The following is a 16,722-nucleotide window of genomic DNA, read 5'->3' as shown; positions in this document are numbered from 1 at the left end:
ATTATTTATTACATGGTTATAATTTCATGTTCTGTTTTTGTGTTTAAATATTGTAATTAATTGCATTTAAAATGTACATTTACCCTAGCACAGTGGACTACATGTCATAGAAACATGAAAGTAAGATAAACATGCCACCAATCTATACAACAACATCTCAAACAATCCTGTATGATTACCAAAATGCAAAATCATGTTTACTAACAAACTATAATGTAATTTAGAATCATGTAAAGCTTTTTCGATCTAGAATAGGTAACAATCAATTTATGTGATGATTTATGTTCATCAACAGTCACTGTGAGCTAAAAATGACGTCGAGTATGTTTCTTAGTTCACTTAGGTACGCACCGAAAATCGCAGTGTAAACGGAAGGGGTTGCAAGGTAAGGTTAGGTTAGGCGCCGCTAAGCATAGTGTAAACGGGCCTTATGCATTTTATTTTGTGCACTAGGCCTATGCAGTATGCACTTAGTATGCAGGGGGGAAAGAAAGATACCGTATTTTATACAACAAAAATTCACAAATATTATATTATTTTTCCTGAGTATGTTGTACAAAAACTGGATCGGATAATCCGGATCCTGATTCGGCAGCTGTAAAGTAGTATCCGATCCGGTATCGGTCAAAAAACGAAGACCCTGCCGGATCACGATCCGGTATCCGGATCCATTCCCAACTCTGACACTGACACACTAAATGATGCATTGCGTGTGAGCTTGTCTCCCATCAAACCCCGACTTGATCTCGTCATATATCAAATCAGCAAGCTCAGGCTTCACATTAACAGAAGTATTGCTTGTGCGGTTATTATTTTTCTTTCTTAATTTTTGTTCTTTTTCCATTGTGGTTTTGTCGCAATATTAAACGGTAGTCCGCCAAACGGTAGTCCGCCACTGCAATAGACTGACAAGACATTCGTTCTTGTATTGACAAAATAAGTTTGTCCAGGGGTATTAGTCTTTAAGTGAGCCGTACTTAAAAAGAATTAGCTGCATGTAGCATTTACGTCAGGAGTGGGCTATGGCCCGCGGGTTGCATTTGAGTGTTCACCATGTTGCAACTTTTGCTCTTTCAGTTTCCTGTTTAAAGTGTGATTTAACCGATATCCTACACTGCTGCACTAATGTGTATCTGCTATTATATTTTATATCCGATTGTACTTGTGATTTTCTAGTAAAAGCTGAAAATATGATTTAGTTTTATTTGATGTGCGGCCCCCTGTAGGCATTTCATTTTTTAAACTGGCCCTTGTGTTAAAAAGGTTACCCACCCCCGATTTACGTCGGCGGCGTCTATATTTACCCGAAACGCTCAAACGAATTTGCCTCGTTTAGTGTTCATGATGGTTCCTCTTCCTGTCTGCTTGAAATTGTTTGAGGACATAAAGCCGAACTTTAACTTCAGTTGTATTCAAATTCCAATATAAACTTTTTTTAAGGCGAAAACATCACAATTTTATTTTCTTTCGTAAGGCAACATTAAACTTCTTTTTACATAAATCGTGTTAGTGTTACTTTCAAATGGACAACGTACCTGTATTATATTATTGTTTAAATTAGCTGCGAGCGCTTAATAAGCGAATCAAGCGATAATTCCACGAAGCAGCGAAACCCACTGAAGGAGTCTGCATTCAAATTCACTTCAACAAAGTCGACAAAGTTTCAATGAATATACGAAAGCGTAAGAATGTCCGGCGAACGGATGCAAACAAAAATGTGTTATGTCGGTAATCGGTTACAAAACATTGCCAGGTATGTTATATCAAGAAATTCGTTTACCCCGCAATTTTATTGTAACAAAGTCCTCGTTTCTACGGAAGCCTAGTTTAATTTGATTTTGCCAATAAATCAGCTTATTTTTGAAGATTTTTACTTTTGTCACCAATGTCGCTAAACGGGGTGACTAGTTTTGTTTCGTTAAAAAAAAACGATACTGCATATAAACGTCAGTGTATCAAATTCGTAATTAATGCTGTCTGTAACAGTGCAGACGGTGGATCATCAAAGAAAGTTTAAAAACGTACGGTCGGTGGACTTTTTATTGAAAATACCTTTACTTTTATAAAGTTCTTATCACATGTACAAATAAGCTAATAAAAAGATAAAAAAACATCTAACTTATATCCAAACAAATCATGTACAAGCAAATTTATCATAACAAAAGCAAGAAATTTGGAAAAAAAACGTAAGTCGTTGAATAAGAATAACTTTTAATTAGCTATTTCATAACGTGCCACATCAGACGAACTGTGAACAAAGTTGATATTGCCAATGAGTTTTCCAACGTTGTTGAACAAACTTCGATCTTCCAGAACAGACGATGAAGTATCATGATAGTTCATATCATAGTGACCTTCAGCAAAAATAGTTTGTACACTATGCCAACTAGACTCACCAAACACACACAATAGTTTTTATTTATTATTTATGACTGTTGTGTGGAATACTGTAAACGTATTGAAAACAATGTTTTTAGCAGATACGTTGTTACCTGTCAGAATTCTTTGCCTAGTATGTCTAAGTAAACCAGTTTGTGAGCTGTAGTCAGTAATTTGGGAGTCACTTAGAGCTTGATCGTAAATGCGAATTTCGTCAATGAGGCCTCGAAAATAATTGACTCCGTTCCAACCAACCGCTAGATTTAACGACTGATTTTCAACAAATGTTTCCTAAGCAACATATAAGTTTAACATAAAAAGCTAGCTTAGAAGGGTGTTAACATTTTAAAAAACTAATTAACTTCTTACCCATTTAATGGCTTGGACGTTAGACAAAGTGAGTGAATTCGTACCATTAATAAACAAACTAATTTCACATGATAATGCGTCATAACGAAGGGCCACGTGGTTCCACGTTCCAGGAAGTATAAGCGATGTTGATGACATGTTTGTCTCTGTTCCGTAAACAACGGATAGCTTGCTGTACACAAAGTATCATTCAATTTGTTCGAAAAAGATTATGTCCAAAAAAACTTCTTTTAATAACAGAATTTACCTCTCTACAATGAAAATACAAAACGTGGAACCATCCACGCTACAAACAACCGGATTTGTTGAATTCAAACTTGTTTGATCGATTTTAATAAAAGCATCAATCGTGAAACTGTCTTCGAAACGAAAAGCGGTTGTATTTGGAAGTAAAACGTAACCTGAGTCTTGCAGCAAACTTAATGCAGCGTTTTCTCTACAGGTTTTACAAAAATTATAAGAGAACCAATATGAAATAAATAAATCTAATTATTCATGGTACCTTTCCACACACTTTACTCGAAGATTAGACCAAATCACATTCGCTTGTTCAAAAGCAAAAACACCTACACTTCCCCCTGTGTATGTTGTGTCATAAACCGGTCCACTGTCAATCAACGTTTTTCCAAGGTGTGAAATAACAACTCTTATCAGTCCAATTGACGCTCTTGAATATTTAACAAAGATGATTTCTCTCAACAATAGTTTTAAAAATCGAATAGTTGACTTACCTGTGAATAATGTGGAATAAGTAAGCCGTCTCTGCCTGCCACGGTACGAGGTTCGGGTCATGATAAAGCACTTTCGTCTCGCCTGCTGTGTCGCCCGTATGCCATAACGCTTGAGCTAACGTTGAACCAGGACCTGTATTTGAACTAACGACCTATATGACATTGCGGTTAAACATTGTGCACCAATGCTCCCAAAATAAAAATGGTAAATAAAAATGGCGTTTGGACTATTTACTTTAATATGAAGTCCTTTTAGTCCGCTTAAAGTTCTTCCATCGTCATAGTCACCTCTCCAAAGCACGACGTAAAAGTTTCGGTTGTTTTGGTAACTGAATACTACTCCCACGTAATTTTGTAGTGAATGTCGTTCGTTTACAAAAACACCGCCGGTAAAATTCATCGAACCGTAACCTACTTGACCAACCACCAACGAAGGAATGGAAGAAGCCTTCTGCGTCACAGACTTACCCTTCAAAACACACATGTTACAAAATAGTTTGATAAAACTAAGTGTCTGGGGCAGGAACTTGGCCGAATGGTGTGGCGCGCCTGGCCCATTAACAGACAGAAAAAAACCTTGATCGGGATTCGTCCCCGGGCGTGTCCTGGGTTCGAACCTTGTGAAAAAAAAACTAAGTGTATTATTACTTTTAGTTTTCTAGTCGCCAACTCTTGGTTATTGTAGTGAAATAGTTTTTTAACTATCAAAACTTCCCCGAAACTTTATCACAAAACAAAAAATTACTCACCTTATAAAAAAATCTCCAATCTGGCTCCGTTGACCCAATATTTAAATTGACGATAACGTTAGGCACAAGAGAGGTATCCGTAATCGTTGGATCGTTTGGACAATCATCTATCAGGTCATCAACACCATCGTGGTCAAAGTCATTTTGGCAATCCGTATCTTTTAATAAATAACTTATTTTTATTTTCAAAATAATTTCGCAATGTACATGATAACATGCATCTTATGAAACCTAGACACTTGATATAATTCATTCAATCAGCACGTAGGAGCGGTTCTTTAAAATTACATAAAACTTATTAAAATGTGATTGAAGGTAGTTTTTAGCTTTATTTACAAAAGCAACTATAAGTGCAATGTTTAAAAAACGTTGTTACCACTAGAGGCCGATGCATCTGGCAGAAATGGACAATAGTCCAATTCATTATCGATGTCATCATTGTCGATATCTGGATCGCAGAAATCTCCTAGTCCGTCGTTGTCATGGTCAGATTGACTTGGATTTGGAAACGTGGGACAGTTGTCAAACGTGTTTAGTATTCCGTCGCCGTCCCTAGAAAATACACATTGCTTTGTTTAGTAGAACCACAACACAGCCCAGATTAGGCAAAAGTTTCTAAACAGGACAGACGCCATTTTGAAGGATATTCATGCAAATGGGACAGGAACTTGGCCGAATAATCCGGCGCCTGACCCATGACAGATGTAGAAAACCTTCATCAGGATTCATCCTGTGTTCGAATCCCGTGAAAAAAAAATCAAGCTAAATGCTGATGTTTAAAGCTATTCACCTTCGAGATAAAAAAGAATAACAAACATAAATTTTATGTGAGTCAGCTGAGAGTTGTGGTGGTGGTAGAACAGGTAATTGAAAGTGTTGAGAAGGGGTAGATCAAGACGAGTTAGATTTGAATCAGGGTTGAATTGTTGGTGTTTCCCTTGTCACCAACTTGGTCCTGGATTAACCGATGGGTTTTAGAGAATATTAAGCCGGTTAATCCCTACTCTTGAAGAAGTAAACTCCCAAAAGAACAACATTGAGTTTTCGAAAATACCAACTAATGTTGTTTTTAAAGACCCTATTGATCAGGAACAACTACAGTTTGGACTTGTTTTCAACATTATATGGTTAAGTAAGAAGACGTACTCCCAACCAACTTTTCTAAAGTCCACTATTATTAAAAAAACGTTAACGTTAGCGAAACGCTTATACGTCGTACATAAGGGCAGATGATTGCCAAGCGGCGTCTCATTTTGGCAAATAATCTACTTTCATGACTTGCTATCGCAGAATTTACTTGACACGTGATCGAATGAAGAAACATGGGATCAAGCACGACTGTACTTACGCATCTACACCATCGTCACATACGTCGCCGAATCCATTCTGATCAGCATCTAGTTGATCAGGGTTGCTTACGTTAACACAATTGTCACAAATATCACCTATACCATCTCCATCACTGTCCACTGTTACAGCTGGGTCAAGAGGGCAAGGGTCGTCCACATCATCTAAACCTTTTCAAAACAAAGAAATGAAAACAAGTCTGAGATCACAAAACTGCATTAAATTAAGTGCATTAAGTGGTGTTATAGGTGTTGCAAACTAGTAAGATGAGAACGCGGTCGTTTTACTCCTTTAATTATTTTTGACTTGTTTTTTTTTTCTTGTTCTGGGGGAGCTCTTTATTTCGGAAAAAACATATTCTATACAATCACCGCAGGAACCTGACCTATTTGCAGACATAAGAGCATTCTGAGCATCCTAGGTTCGAACTTCCGTGGAAAAAAATATACACTATACAAACGCTTTAGGTATGCTTAAGGTTTACCACAATTCGATTTTTTTCTACAGAAGTAAAAGAATAGCAAGAACAATACTCATTCTTGCCTACTGAACTAAACGAGTGCAAATCCTATAGTCATTTAACATCAAAAATATTTGTTTATTTTCCTGAGACGTCAAATGTACACTAAAAATATATTTGATACCTACCATCATTATCGTCGTCTGAGTCACAGGCATCGCCTATTCCGTCTCCATCAGTGTCGGGAAATTGTCCAGCAAGAAACGGACAACTATCACAAGCATCTCCATAACCATCACCATCGGAATCGAGCTGTACTCCAGACGAATTGTAATTGGGAACCAAAGGACAGTTGTCCTGAAACAATAAAGATATAAACTTTGGTGTTTAAATGACCTGCTGCTCAAATCTATTTAAATATCAGACCTTTACATCTGGAATAAAATCATTGTCATCATCTTTATCACAATCATCTCCCATCCGATCCCCATCTGCATCTTCCTGGCCACTATTTGGAAGTCCGATGCAATTGTCCTCTGCACATTTCCCTTCATCTCCGCATGAAATGAAGTAATCAGGTTTACCGTCTGCATCATCGTCTTGCCCACATGCTATACCTGATCCAGCGAGGCCGACTGGGCACTGAAATAACCAAAATTGATGTAATTATGGATTTAAGTGAAATCAGTTTATTTCGAACGACAAACCTCGCACAGGCCGTTGTTGAAGTTTACAGCCAAACAAGTTGCGTTCGAATCACATCGACTGGAAGTGAGTCGACAAGGTGTCAACAGTGTACACCCTGTTTCTCCTGTCCCTGTGTACCCTTCAAGACACCTTCCACACACAAAACTTCCCTGTAAAATATGCATTATGTAGCCGTTCTGAGGACTTTAATATAGTTTAGAACTATGGTATGCTTAAACTAACGAAAGTTTAAAAGCATGTTTGGCTGTACCTGAGTATTGGTGCATGTCGTTAGTGTATCGCACGCCTCCATAGAACATTCGTCAATATCAAAACATTTCTGTCCTGGTAAAGTGTCATCAAGTCCATGTCCAAAATACGGATCACCATGGTAACCAGTCGGACAGTGTTCGCAATAGAACCCCCCAACTGTGTTCACGCAAAGTCCTTCTTCCCAACATGGATTACTGGTGTTTGCACACTAAAAATACTCACAATCAATTTCGGAATGTGGGACACAAAATGTAAACTATTCGAAATTTATAATTGAATTAACCAACCTCATTAATATCTGTACACGTGACTCCATTTCCTGTGTATCCGACCGGACATTGTTTACATTCAAAAGCAAAACTAGAATTGAAATCAAGCAGATTTACACAGCGAACTTTTGGAAAGCAAGGAGACTCAGTAAATAGGCACGGGCCTAAACATTCGTAAAACAAGTGGTTTGAAATAAATTCCAAACATGTCTACATACATTCTCCAAAACAAGGTCGACAATGAGAGCTTCCACTAAACGACCATTCTTGCTCCACGCATGCGTTACAGGTGCTTGACCCGGTGTAGCTATAGTAACCTGCAAACAAACTTTTTTTGATACAGAACACAACCTGTTTTATGGAGAATAATAATTAACAGATCAAATACGTAAAACAAGAACTATCTGTGCTGATTCTACCTGTTTCACACAGTTCACACGAGGTTGCTTTCGTAACTGTGTTAAACGTTCCCGGTGGACAAGGGTAACACATTTCTGAAAATTAAAAAACTTAGTTCAGTTGCACAAGATTGACAGTGTTTTCTATAATTGTTATCACCAGTTTGGCCATCGACGGAAAATCTTCCTATGTCGCAAGGTAAAAGATTTCCACTGTGACAGGCATGACCTGGCGGACACGGGATGCATTGTGAACAAGTCGTTTCATTGCATCCCGTGCTGTATGTATACAAAGGACAAGGTGTAGCAAAACCAAGTTCACAAACCTTAAAAATACAAAAGTATGACGCTACCGTCGCGCGTCAGTAAATTCAATCAAAATTCAAACTTGTTTATCTCAAGACTTAACTTAGATTAAACATTTCCAGATTTTGACAGAACGTCGTTCTGATTTTTATCTTTTCTAAAGCACCGGCAACTTTTTTAAATATACTCACGTGACCAAAAGGACACGCGTCACAAGTTTGAAATGTTCCAAATGAAAACTCTGTGGGGGATCTACCGCAGGTGAGAGGATACATTTCTAACTTGGATGCGGTAACTTCATCATCACTGCCTATCGTTTTGTTGTCAGGACAACGTCCGCAAGGTAGTTTTCTACCGTCACCAGGACAATGGTATGTTGGTGGGCAACGGTGACACAAACTTTCCTCTGCAGGTAATAAAATAAAAATCTTAGTAAGGTTTTCAAAAATACCGTCTTTTACATCCTCTTTACGGTTGATTTCGCACAGCTATAAAAAGGACAAAACTGGGACTCACGAAATATTTGATCTGAAGCAACGCAACCATACATTTCCATGCGAAGTCCGATCCCGGAGAACCACGACACGGGATGCAATCTTACGTATCTCGCGTAGATATTTGGTTGTAAATCAACACGTGTCAGAGAGAATGAATCGCTATTTCCGCGAATAAATAGGCTTGCGTTTAGGTAATCTTGGGTCAAGTTATCCAAAGTTATACATTTGGCGGTTGAATTGAGATGTGAACCATCAAAACCGAACTCGTCGTCGTTAATTGTGCAATTTGTTGCTAAAAAAAATGTATTAACATGTAGCTAACGAAAACACCATTACAAAATATTTCGCTGTAAATCTGTAAAAGTCGCGACTGTAGACTTTTTTGTTTTGCCGATATCGGTCGCCGGATGAGAGAGAAAGGTCTTGGAAACAAAGTGGGGTTAAATAAAACGTTCCTTTAATAACTAGTTGTCAGTTGTACAATTTAACACCTTAAAAAGTATCTCCAACTTGGCAGTGTTACTATAACAGATCGATACAAACACAGTCTTACAGAAAAATGTCAAATGATAGTGGTAACGTACTCAAGGGTTATATGAACATATGCTGTAAAATACAAACTTACCATTCAAATCTGCAGCATTGTTTGGTACATAATAAGTCCACGCGATTTTGTCATCGCTGTAGCTAATAACGAAAAAGGTTACCCAGTACAAGTATTCAGCTGATCCTTGTACAGCAATCGAACTCAGTCGCATAAAGTTACCAAAATCTACCTGCACATTCATGTAAAATAACTTTTATTGTTTGTCGCATAAAATTTGCCCTAGATCTCCCACCATTATCCACGGTGCAGTATCATTGAAAGCAGGAACCCAGGAACCGGAAAGTCGGTATCCATAATCGTCGAAAGTTGTTTTACGGTTTAAACGAGCGCTGTACGCAAAGTCAGTCGTTCCACATTCACCAGTGCTGTTTTCGGATGAAGCAGAAAGCGCGGACAAGGGAATTCTGAAGTCCTCAAATCCAACAGGCAAACTGCAATCTAATCAATATGAAATTTTGTTATGGCCATCCTGACAGTATCAAAAAGGACACAGACGGGTATACGCCGCGCCATGAATATTTGTTTATGACATCACTCGACCCACCTGGGATTCCCTGATCTAAACTTTCAACCAAAGTAAAAGAAACACAAAATTACAGCTTGGGCCCAGGACCACTACATTATTTACTACACTTAATTCGTTACAGGGTTAAACCACAGAGGGCGAATCAGTTTGGAATCGGTCAATCCTTATTTACATCTCAGAATCATTGGAACTGAAATCAAGTAACATAACACTTGTATTTCTTAAATAGGCCACAGGACAACTTTGAATGCTAAACTTACCATAACCGACGGCATAGTAACCCGGGAGACGAAGGTAGAACTCAGCCAGTCCACTGTTTGGCACTGATTTTAACTCAATGTAAAATGAAAGGGTTTTCTGAATGTAGTTGAACAAGCAAGTGTTGGATACCTGTCAGTTCAACCACACGATTAAGATATAGGCTATGTGTATAATTCGAATTATAAAGAAACCCAATTTTTAACATGTAATCATTTGTTTGTTTCCATGCAAAATACAAACATTTGCACACCATTTTTTTCGTACCAGGTAAAATAGATGAGTTGGTACCGTCAAACTCACCCATAAGTTATTATATATTACATTTCGTACACAATGTGTGTGTCTGAAAAAAAGTTTTATTGATTGATAAATTAATTATAGTATTTAGGTATCTAAACGAAAGAGTGTGCACCATAATTTTATTTTAAAACGTTAAAAACAATAACAAACACTGGATTTATTTGTATACCTCTACATTGACTGTGACAGAAGTTCCTAACGAAGGATTCCCTCCATCAAAAGCAATCACTTCGAACTCAACAATGCTAGTCATGCTCTTTGCAGCACTAAAGATCATGTTAAATTATTTCATACTGTTAATAACGGACGTGTACCTCACAACGTTCAAAAGAACATCTCCAAAATGACAGACAACGGATAGATTCACCTTCGAAATGCCGATGATTGGACATAATTGACCTGGGAATTGGCAGAACTATCCTTGTCTGTGGCATTCAGGGTTACAATTGGCACAGAGGTGGACAAAGAAGGGTGCAAGAGTGAAAGGTTGACGTTGCCAGGAGAAACTAAAGGGCAGTTGTCATTAACATCAGCCACTTTCAATTTAATCAGTAAGTCCTCAGTTTCGTTGGTAAAAATATTCTAGAAATATAAAAGAAGGAATAAAAAATAACATCACAAAAATTACCACTTGCCCATAATACAATTAAAATGTTCGCTTTAAATTTGGCAATTTTTAAAAGTAAGCAAGATAATTTGGGTTATACTCCAATGGATTTATAATATAAGCTTACCTCAATAGAGATATTTATGACAAAGGAATCCAATGTTTCGAAATCTAACCGTTTTCTAAGATAAAGGTGACATAAAGAACCGTCAGTAAAAATGGTGAAAGACTTGTTTGGACTTTCCACAGCCGGCCGATCTGAAGACACATCAACATTTTTCTTTGGTATTCGTTTTAACGTAAAACACATTAAAATCCACAGAACCGTTTAAATCAAAGCAGTCGATAAAGTTTTGTTTGTCTACAATCCTTTTGTTTCCAGTAATAGAAAACGTGGATGAACTTGTGAGATTAGGTACATTTGTGACGGAAAGAAAAAAACTACTGTCATTTTCTTCTGAAACCATCTCAACTCGCCATGACCTGAACGCAGATAAATAAACTTGATATTAACCAAGACAATACGGACTAAGTTTTAATATAAAGTAAAAGTTTTTTTATTGAAGTTAAAAATGCGCGTGACCCTTCGTGTCTTCCCAGTCCAAACGTCAGCACATGACTGCCAACTTCCAGATTTTCAGGAACAGTGACCACCAAATCAACGATAGGCTGCAGAGATGTTGAATTTGTAGAGTCTACTGCAGAAGAGTACATTTAAATCATATCCGATACGTTTTGATTCCCATCATTATAAGTCAAATACCTAACGTAGTGTTTAAGCCGAGAGGTTCGTTCGTTGAAGTCGCGGCAGTAGTTTCAGGAAATGCAGGTGCATCGGTAGTCACATTCGGGATGGCTGAAAAATACCGTCTTTAAATGCAATTTACAGAACAAAACATTGCGAATTTTTAGATTTACATTTTGATACGCTGCCGTATTCTGCAGAAAATGTTTTTACTAACCAGTTGTCAATGTGTCGCTGTTGGTTGAATTAGTTGGGTCGAAAAGGGACTTCGTGAAAGTAATGTTGGTAGTTTCGAGTAAAAAGTGCGACGAGCAACTTTCTCTTTCAACGTGAAACAAAGCAAAGTGGTAAATTTGACCAAGCTTTGAACAAAAATAGCCGGGTCAATGAAATCAACCAAAAAAGAAAAATAATACAATGAAATATTACTTCCAAATCCAAGTCGAGGACCTGTGTGGTTGTGGATGAAACGTTACAAACTCCATCAACAATAACCCCAAAATTACGAACCACATCGAAAAAACCTAATAATGATGAAAGTAGTATTTTGTTTATAGGGCACAACAGTGTTCATGGCCTTACCATCTTCCAATGGAGACAATTTCAATTTGACACATGGAACATTAGAAACATTTTCATAACGTTTGTATTCCACCACTAGTATAGTGTTTATGAACAGCGACATGTAATCTCCACCACCTATCGTTAAACCCATATGTCCATTGTAAATTATCGCCAATCGTATTGCGCTTGTAAATCTAAATACAGCTGTTTGGTTAAGAAACCATAAATGAGTACAAACTATTTAAAATTATTTTTAACCCCGTATTGTGAAAATCTTCCGAGCAATTCCATTGCGATTCGTCACCATATCCCTTGTCATCCAATGGGTAGTATGATGCGTTGTAGAACCTTCAAATTATCTTGATTTGGATGTTTGCTTAAAAGCATTGCACCTTTAACGACATGTGTTACCTGGCCGTTTCAGTGTCGTCAAAGGAAGTTTCTAAACTGATGTTGGAATTAAAAGCTAAATTAGTGCCTGGTACATCACGAAACCAGTCTTGAAAGCTTGCGGAGTTCAAATTGTTCAAATCGGCCAGCCAGCTGCTTGTGGGGCTAAAAACCATTTGTATAAACGCACGTACAACTTTCTCAGTTGGAAAAGTTACCTCGCAACGTAATATGGTTGAATTGGGTCTGTGTTGGGCGACGTTCCGAAATCAGGGTGTGAGAAACTAAAATCGTAATATGTCACTGGAATAATCACTCGCTTCGTTACGTTGCAAACATAGCCTGAAATGTAATATAAATCTTCATTCAATTGCTATCATTAAATTCTGGAAACAGGTGTAATAGCACATCAACTTGTGTAGCCAACTAGACGTTAGTACGGCTCCTAAAACGTAACCTTAGTATGTAGACTGCCATGGTTTAGATGTTAATTATGTACCTGCAGGAATATTAAGCCACAGTATCTGTGATGGAGAACTTTCCGAACCATTAAACAATAAAACGACAACACATTGGTATGTTGAACCCGGTTCGGCGCCTTCTATCAAAACGGACGTATTAGAAGTTACCACGGTCGAAGAAGATAAATCCGAAGTACAAACAACGCTGTATTTTCTGGGAACATATATGATATTAAAATCAGTGGTCGGCAAAAGTTTCTCACTAAGCGTCGGCACGTAGGAGCAAAGATTTTAGTTGATTTATGACAATGTACTTAACTTACATTTTTGCAAGAATGCATTCCTCCGACGTATTCCAAGAGTTGCCGCAAACAACCTGTGTCATGTTCACGCTATCGGACTGGTTGGCTTGCATCGCCCCTAATAGAAAGTGTGCGCGATAAGCGCTTGTTGTATTTTAAATAGATCGTTTACTTTAAAACAGGGGTTACCAAACTTTTTCACGGCGGGACGGATAACATTATCCACAGTCCACACGTCAATCTAATTCAGAGTCAGATCGTAATCAGTAAAGTTGTGTAAAATAGAAACTGGCAAAACTCATTTATTCATCACAAAACAATAGAAAGGCGTTTGTTTGCCCACAATAATGAAGGAATTGATACACTTTTTGTATCACACATTAACTTTTTGTTTCCATATTTTGAACTTACTTGTTACGTTTACTGTGACGTCGACGTCATCGAAACTTGGCGCTAAAACAAAGTCGTCGTCGGATGTTTCATTTAAAGTATTGTTGGAGTTGTTAACAGTTTCGTTGACAACAGCCGAGTCTCTACAAGCACAATCCACCCCTTCCTCGAGATTTAAACCAGTAAGACTTGAGGAATTGGTGAGAAGCGTGTAACGTATGTAAGCTGGCCTCGTCCAAGACAATTCAAGATTTCTCTCGGCCGATACAAAAGCAGTGAAATTCGCTCCACTGCGTTCGTTAAGCAGAAATCATTATTTATTCAAAAATCGTATTTCGTTTTTTATTGTATTTCAAAAAAAGGTTTAGATTTATACAATTAACCCTATGTGATAACAAAGACGGTAGGAGAGTAATTTTACCTGCATAAGTACAGATTCACGCTTTCATTGACAGATTGAAGAAGGTTGGCCAACAAGGTACCCTGATCCTCACATTGTCCCCCAGATATTCGATTCCCAAGAAAGTAAAGTGTTCTAATTATTTCGCAGCTGAAAAAATGTTTTTCGATATCATGGACACATGCCAAGACAAGATAACAGTGGTGTCATTTTCACATGCAAAGACAAGATAACAGTGGTGTCATGAAAACCAAAACATTACTGAACTACAAGTAAAGCATGTCCTACTTGCAAGACACAGAAACTCCAGATAAACCCAAAGTTTGTAGCGTGTCATTGACACCATCGAAGGCTTCAATGTCAAACGTTTTTAAATCAGGGTTGTTGTCCAAGTATAGAAATCTTAAACTCGCAAGATTACTGACCGAAGCCAAGTGTTTAATTTGATTTCCTTGCAAGTGAATCTCATTTAGGTTTCTTAGACCAAAACTGCAAAAATATATACAACCTGTCTCAAATCAACATAAAATGGTGTTTATAAAAAGTTTGAAGCAATCTAAATCGAAAGGTTAACTTTTACTAATTTTATTGTTGTCTGTAGAAGAAATCAATTGCGCAACAATGTGGCCTAAATATGGTATCGTAAGATTTTGATCAGTTTAGGGACGTTTTTAATATTGTTGGCATGTTTCTTTCGAGTAAAATTACAAAGGTTGCGACTTTTACGGACTCTGAAAATAGAACGATCCTGAATATAAAGACTTCTTGTATCTGTACATGTCCGTCTCAGACGCAGCCAAGTTGCTGCCAGGTTTTGATTCCTTGAGAAACCGTGTGAAAGTTATGTAGCGACATCTACCGAGAATACCACTTACCTAAAAAAATCATTCGCTATTGATTCAATCTGATTATTCGACAAAACAAGACTGTACAGTGAACCCAACCCATCGAACGCAAGTGATGGAATATGTGTAATTCGATTGTTAGCAAGGTACAAATACCTCAAGCTAGAAAGTCCATCAAACCCTCGCTGCAAAAAACATACGCTGTAAAGAGAATTGGGACAAACATTTCATATCTTACCGGTCTTAATCTAATTATGAGGTTGTTTGTCAGCTGAAGGGTATGTAATCCAGTCGCCCCAAACTTAAGCGGTAAAGAAACCTGTTGAACATGAATTTGTATGGCTCTTGACTAAAGTTTGTTTTTTTGGAAAGCACAGCTACCAGAATTCTTGTGTGTATGGAATACATTTTTTCTGCATTCGTTTTAACAAATGTGGCACATTAATCATTCATCATCATCATCAGCAACAATATTTTTTTAAACGTAGGCAATACGATTGATTTCTTGTAAAAAAGTTTTGTGCAAGTTTTGTTTATGATCAAACTAATATTGAGGTTCTTGTGAGTGTTTACAAAAAATTAAGTGACAAAGTGCGTTCTTGTTTTGCTACCGAGGATTGTGTTTGCTTTCTTTTGTTGAATTAAGACAGCGGAGTTGTTAGGGCAGCACAAACAGGTATAGAAAAATAGTCCTGATGCCAGTCACAGTTGCGTTTTCGAAATCGTAAATGTTATTGAGTTGTATTCTTACTTAATTACCAGTAGATTGTTTTGCAAGTATAAAATTGTAATGGAGGTTTCGTCAAAAGCGTCGTCTGCTAGGAAGCTGATTTGATTGTTGTGTAAATGTAAACAGTACACACTACTTCTATTCGCAAACAACGGATGATGTATTCCTGATATTCTGCACGATGACATGTACAACTCTCTTATACTTACACCACAGAAAACCTTCAAATAAAAACAACTATTGAAACATACAACAAAGAATTGTAAAAAAACTGGTTGGGCGTATTTCAGACATACCGATGCCTCCAATGTTTTGACATCACAGTGTTCCATGTACAAACGACTTACGGACAAGGCTCGGAACGTGCAAGAGACTAAAGTGTCGGTTTGTGCATTACTCATGTACATATACCGTAAAGATACGTCGTCAAAGGCAAACTGTTGAATTTTTTTTAATGGATTCCCATTAAGAAGAAGATCACCTGGTTGATAAGAGCACAGTAAAAACTAATATCAGAGATGTTTATAACAGGAAAAAACCTAGTTTGCTTTGCCCCGAAAAAGAAACTTAATACAAACATTTATGGCAAATGTATTCTTTGGACGTATTTTTAACGCCTACCTGAAACACACTTACCAGAGCTTATTGATGCAAAAGCAAATGATTCAATAACAGCAATTCTGTTGCTCGATAAACTCAGACTATAAACACCAGAAAATCTAAGGTTGTGAAACTGGTAAGAGTGAATTCGTTCTATTCCATTACCAACTAGCTGAACTGTAGTTGTACTTCGATTTGAAAAATCAGAAAACTGCGATAACAAAATTAGCCCAATTCGTAACAAAAGTGTTTTTGAATGCAAATCAACGAATTTAGACCAAAAAACATATATTTAACAATACTAAAATAAGTTTAATCTACTTGGTAGTCAGGGAGCTTGCCGATCCAATTGTTTCCAACATCCAACCATAGTCCATTCCAAGCATAATGTGCAAACGCACCATTTTCGATGTGTGTTATTTCATTAGAGCCCAAATACCTGCAATGAACAAAAAAGAAGTAAGAATACAGGTTTGATCGAATATTATTATATTGCCAGGCAAACAGAGAACAAATAAGTTATATTAAT

The 16,722-nt window shown here is 37.4% G+C and overlaps 1 protein-coding gene across 1 annotated transcript; it reads right to left on the bottom strand.

The window, feature by feature from the left end:
• Positions 1-16: 16 nt before the first annotated feature.
• On the bottom strand, positions 17-16,682 carry LOC145225138 (uncharacterized). Its single transcript, XM_080091787.1, has 46 exons — positions 16,515-16,682; positions 16,230-16,404; positions 15,890-16,074; positions 15,623-15,814; positions 15,102-15,182; positions 14,894-15,048; positions 14,307-14,507; positions 14,040-14,168; positions 13,640-13,908; positions 13,250-13,346; positions 12,965-13,140; positions 12,684-12,807; positions 12,487-12,630; positions 12,334-12,423; positions 12,094-12,269; positions 11,941-12,035; positions 11,729-11,873; positions 11,530-11,622; positions 11,350-11,464; positions 11,092-11,249; positions 10,894-11,024; positions 10,527-10,741; positions 10,329-10,425; positions 9,859-9,988; positions 9,305-9,510; positions 9,091-9,241; positions 8,485-8,757; positions 8,160-8,374; positions 7,823-7,988; positions 7,684-7,758; positions 7,483-7,581; positions 7,283-7,428; positions 6,994-7,203; positions 6,743-6,892; positions 6,462-6,677; positions 6,224-6,392; positions 5,577-5,745; positions 4,605-4,780; positions 4,229-4,386; positions 3,715-3,948; positions 3,480-3,631; positions 3,251-3,415; positions 2,996-3,184; positions 2,749-2,920; positions 2,493-2,670; positions 17-2,354 (listed from the first exon to the last, which is right to left on the bottom strand). Exons 3-46 carry the CDS (start codon positions 15,998-16,000, stop codon positions 2,212-2,214), a joined length of 6,936 nt encoding a protein of 2,311 aa, XP_079947913.1. The 5' UTR covers positions 16,001-16,074; positions 16,230-16,404; positions 16,515-16,682; the 3' UTR covers positions 17-2,211.
• Between the last annotated feature and the right edge of the window lie 40 nt (positions 16,683-16,722).

The sequence above is a fragment of the Phallusia mammillata genome, chromosome 1, assembly GCF_965637545.1.
Source record: "Phallusia mammillata chromosome 1, kaPhaMamm4.hap1.1, whole genome shotgun sequence".
Taxonomy (NCBI): Eukaryota; Metazoa; Chordata; class Ascidiacea; order Phlebobranchia; family Ascidiidae; genus Phallusia; species Phallusia mammillata.
Note: the sequence above shows the minus strand (reverse complement) of the source record. Positions and strands in the feature narration are given on the sequence as shown.

Excerpts from the sequence above, each read along its gene's own strand:
- LOC145225138 (XM_080091787.1), bottom strand. The coding sequence starts at position 16,000 with ATGTACATGAGTAATGCACAAACCGACACTTTAGTCTCTTGCACGTTC. Across the intron at positions 6,393-6,461 it reads ATTTTATTCCAGATGTAAAG|GACAACTGTCCTTTGGTTCC; the intron begins GTCTGATATTTA and ends TTATTGTTTCAG. Across the intron at positions 3,949-4,228 it reads ATTGGAGATTTTTTTATAAG|GGTAAGTCTGTGACGCAGAA; the intron begins GTGAGTAATTTT and ends TGTGTTTTGAAG.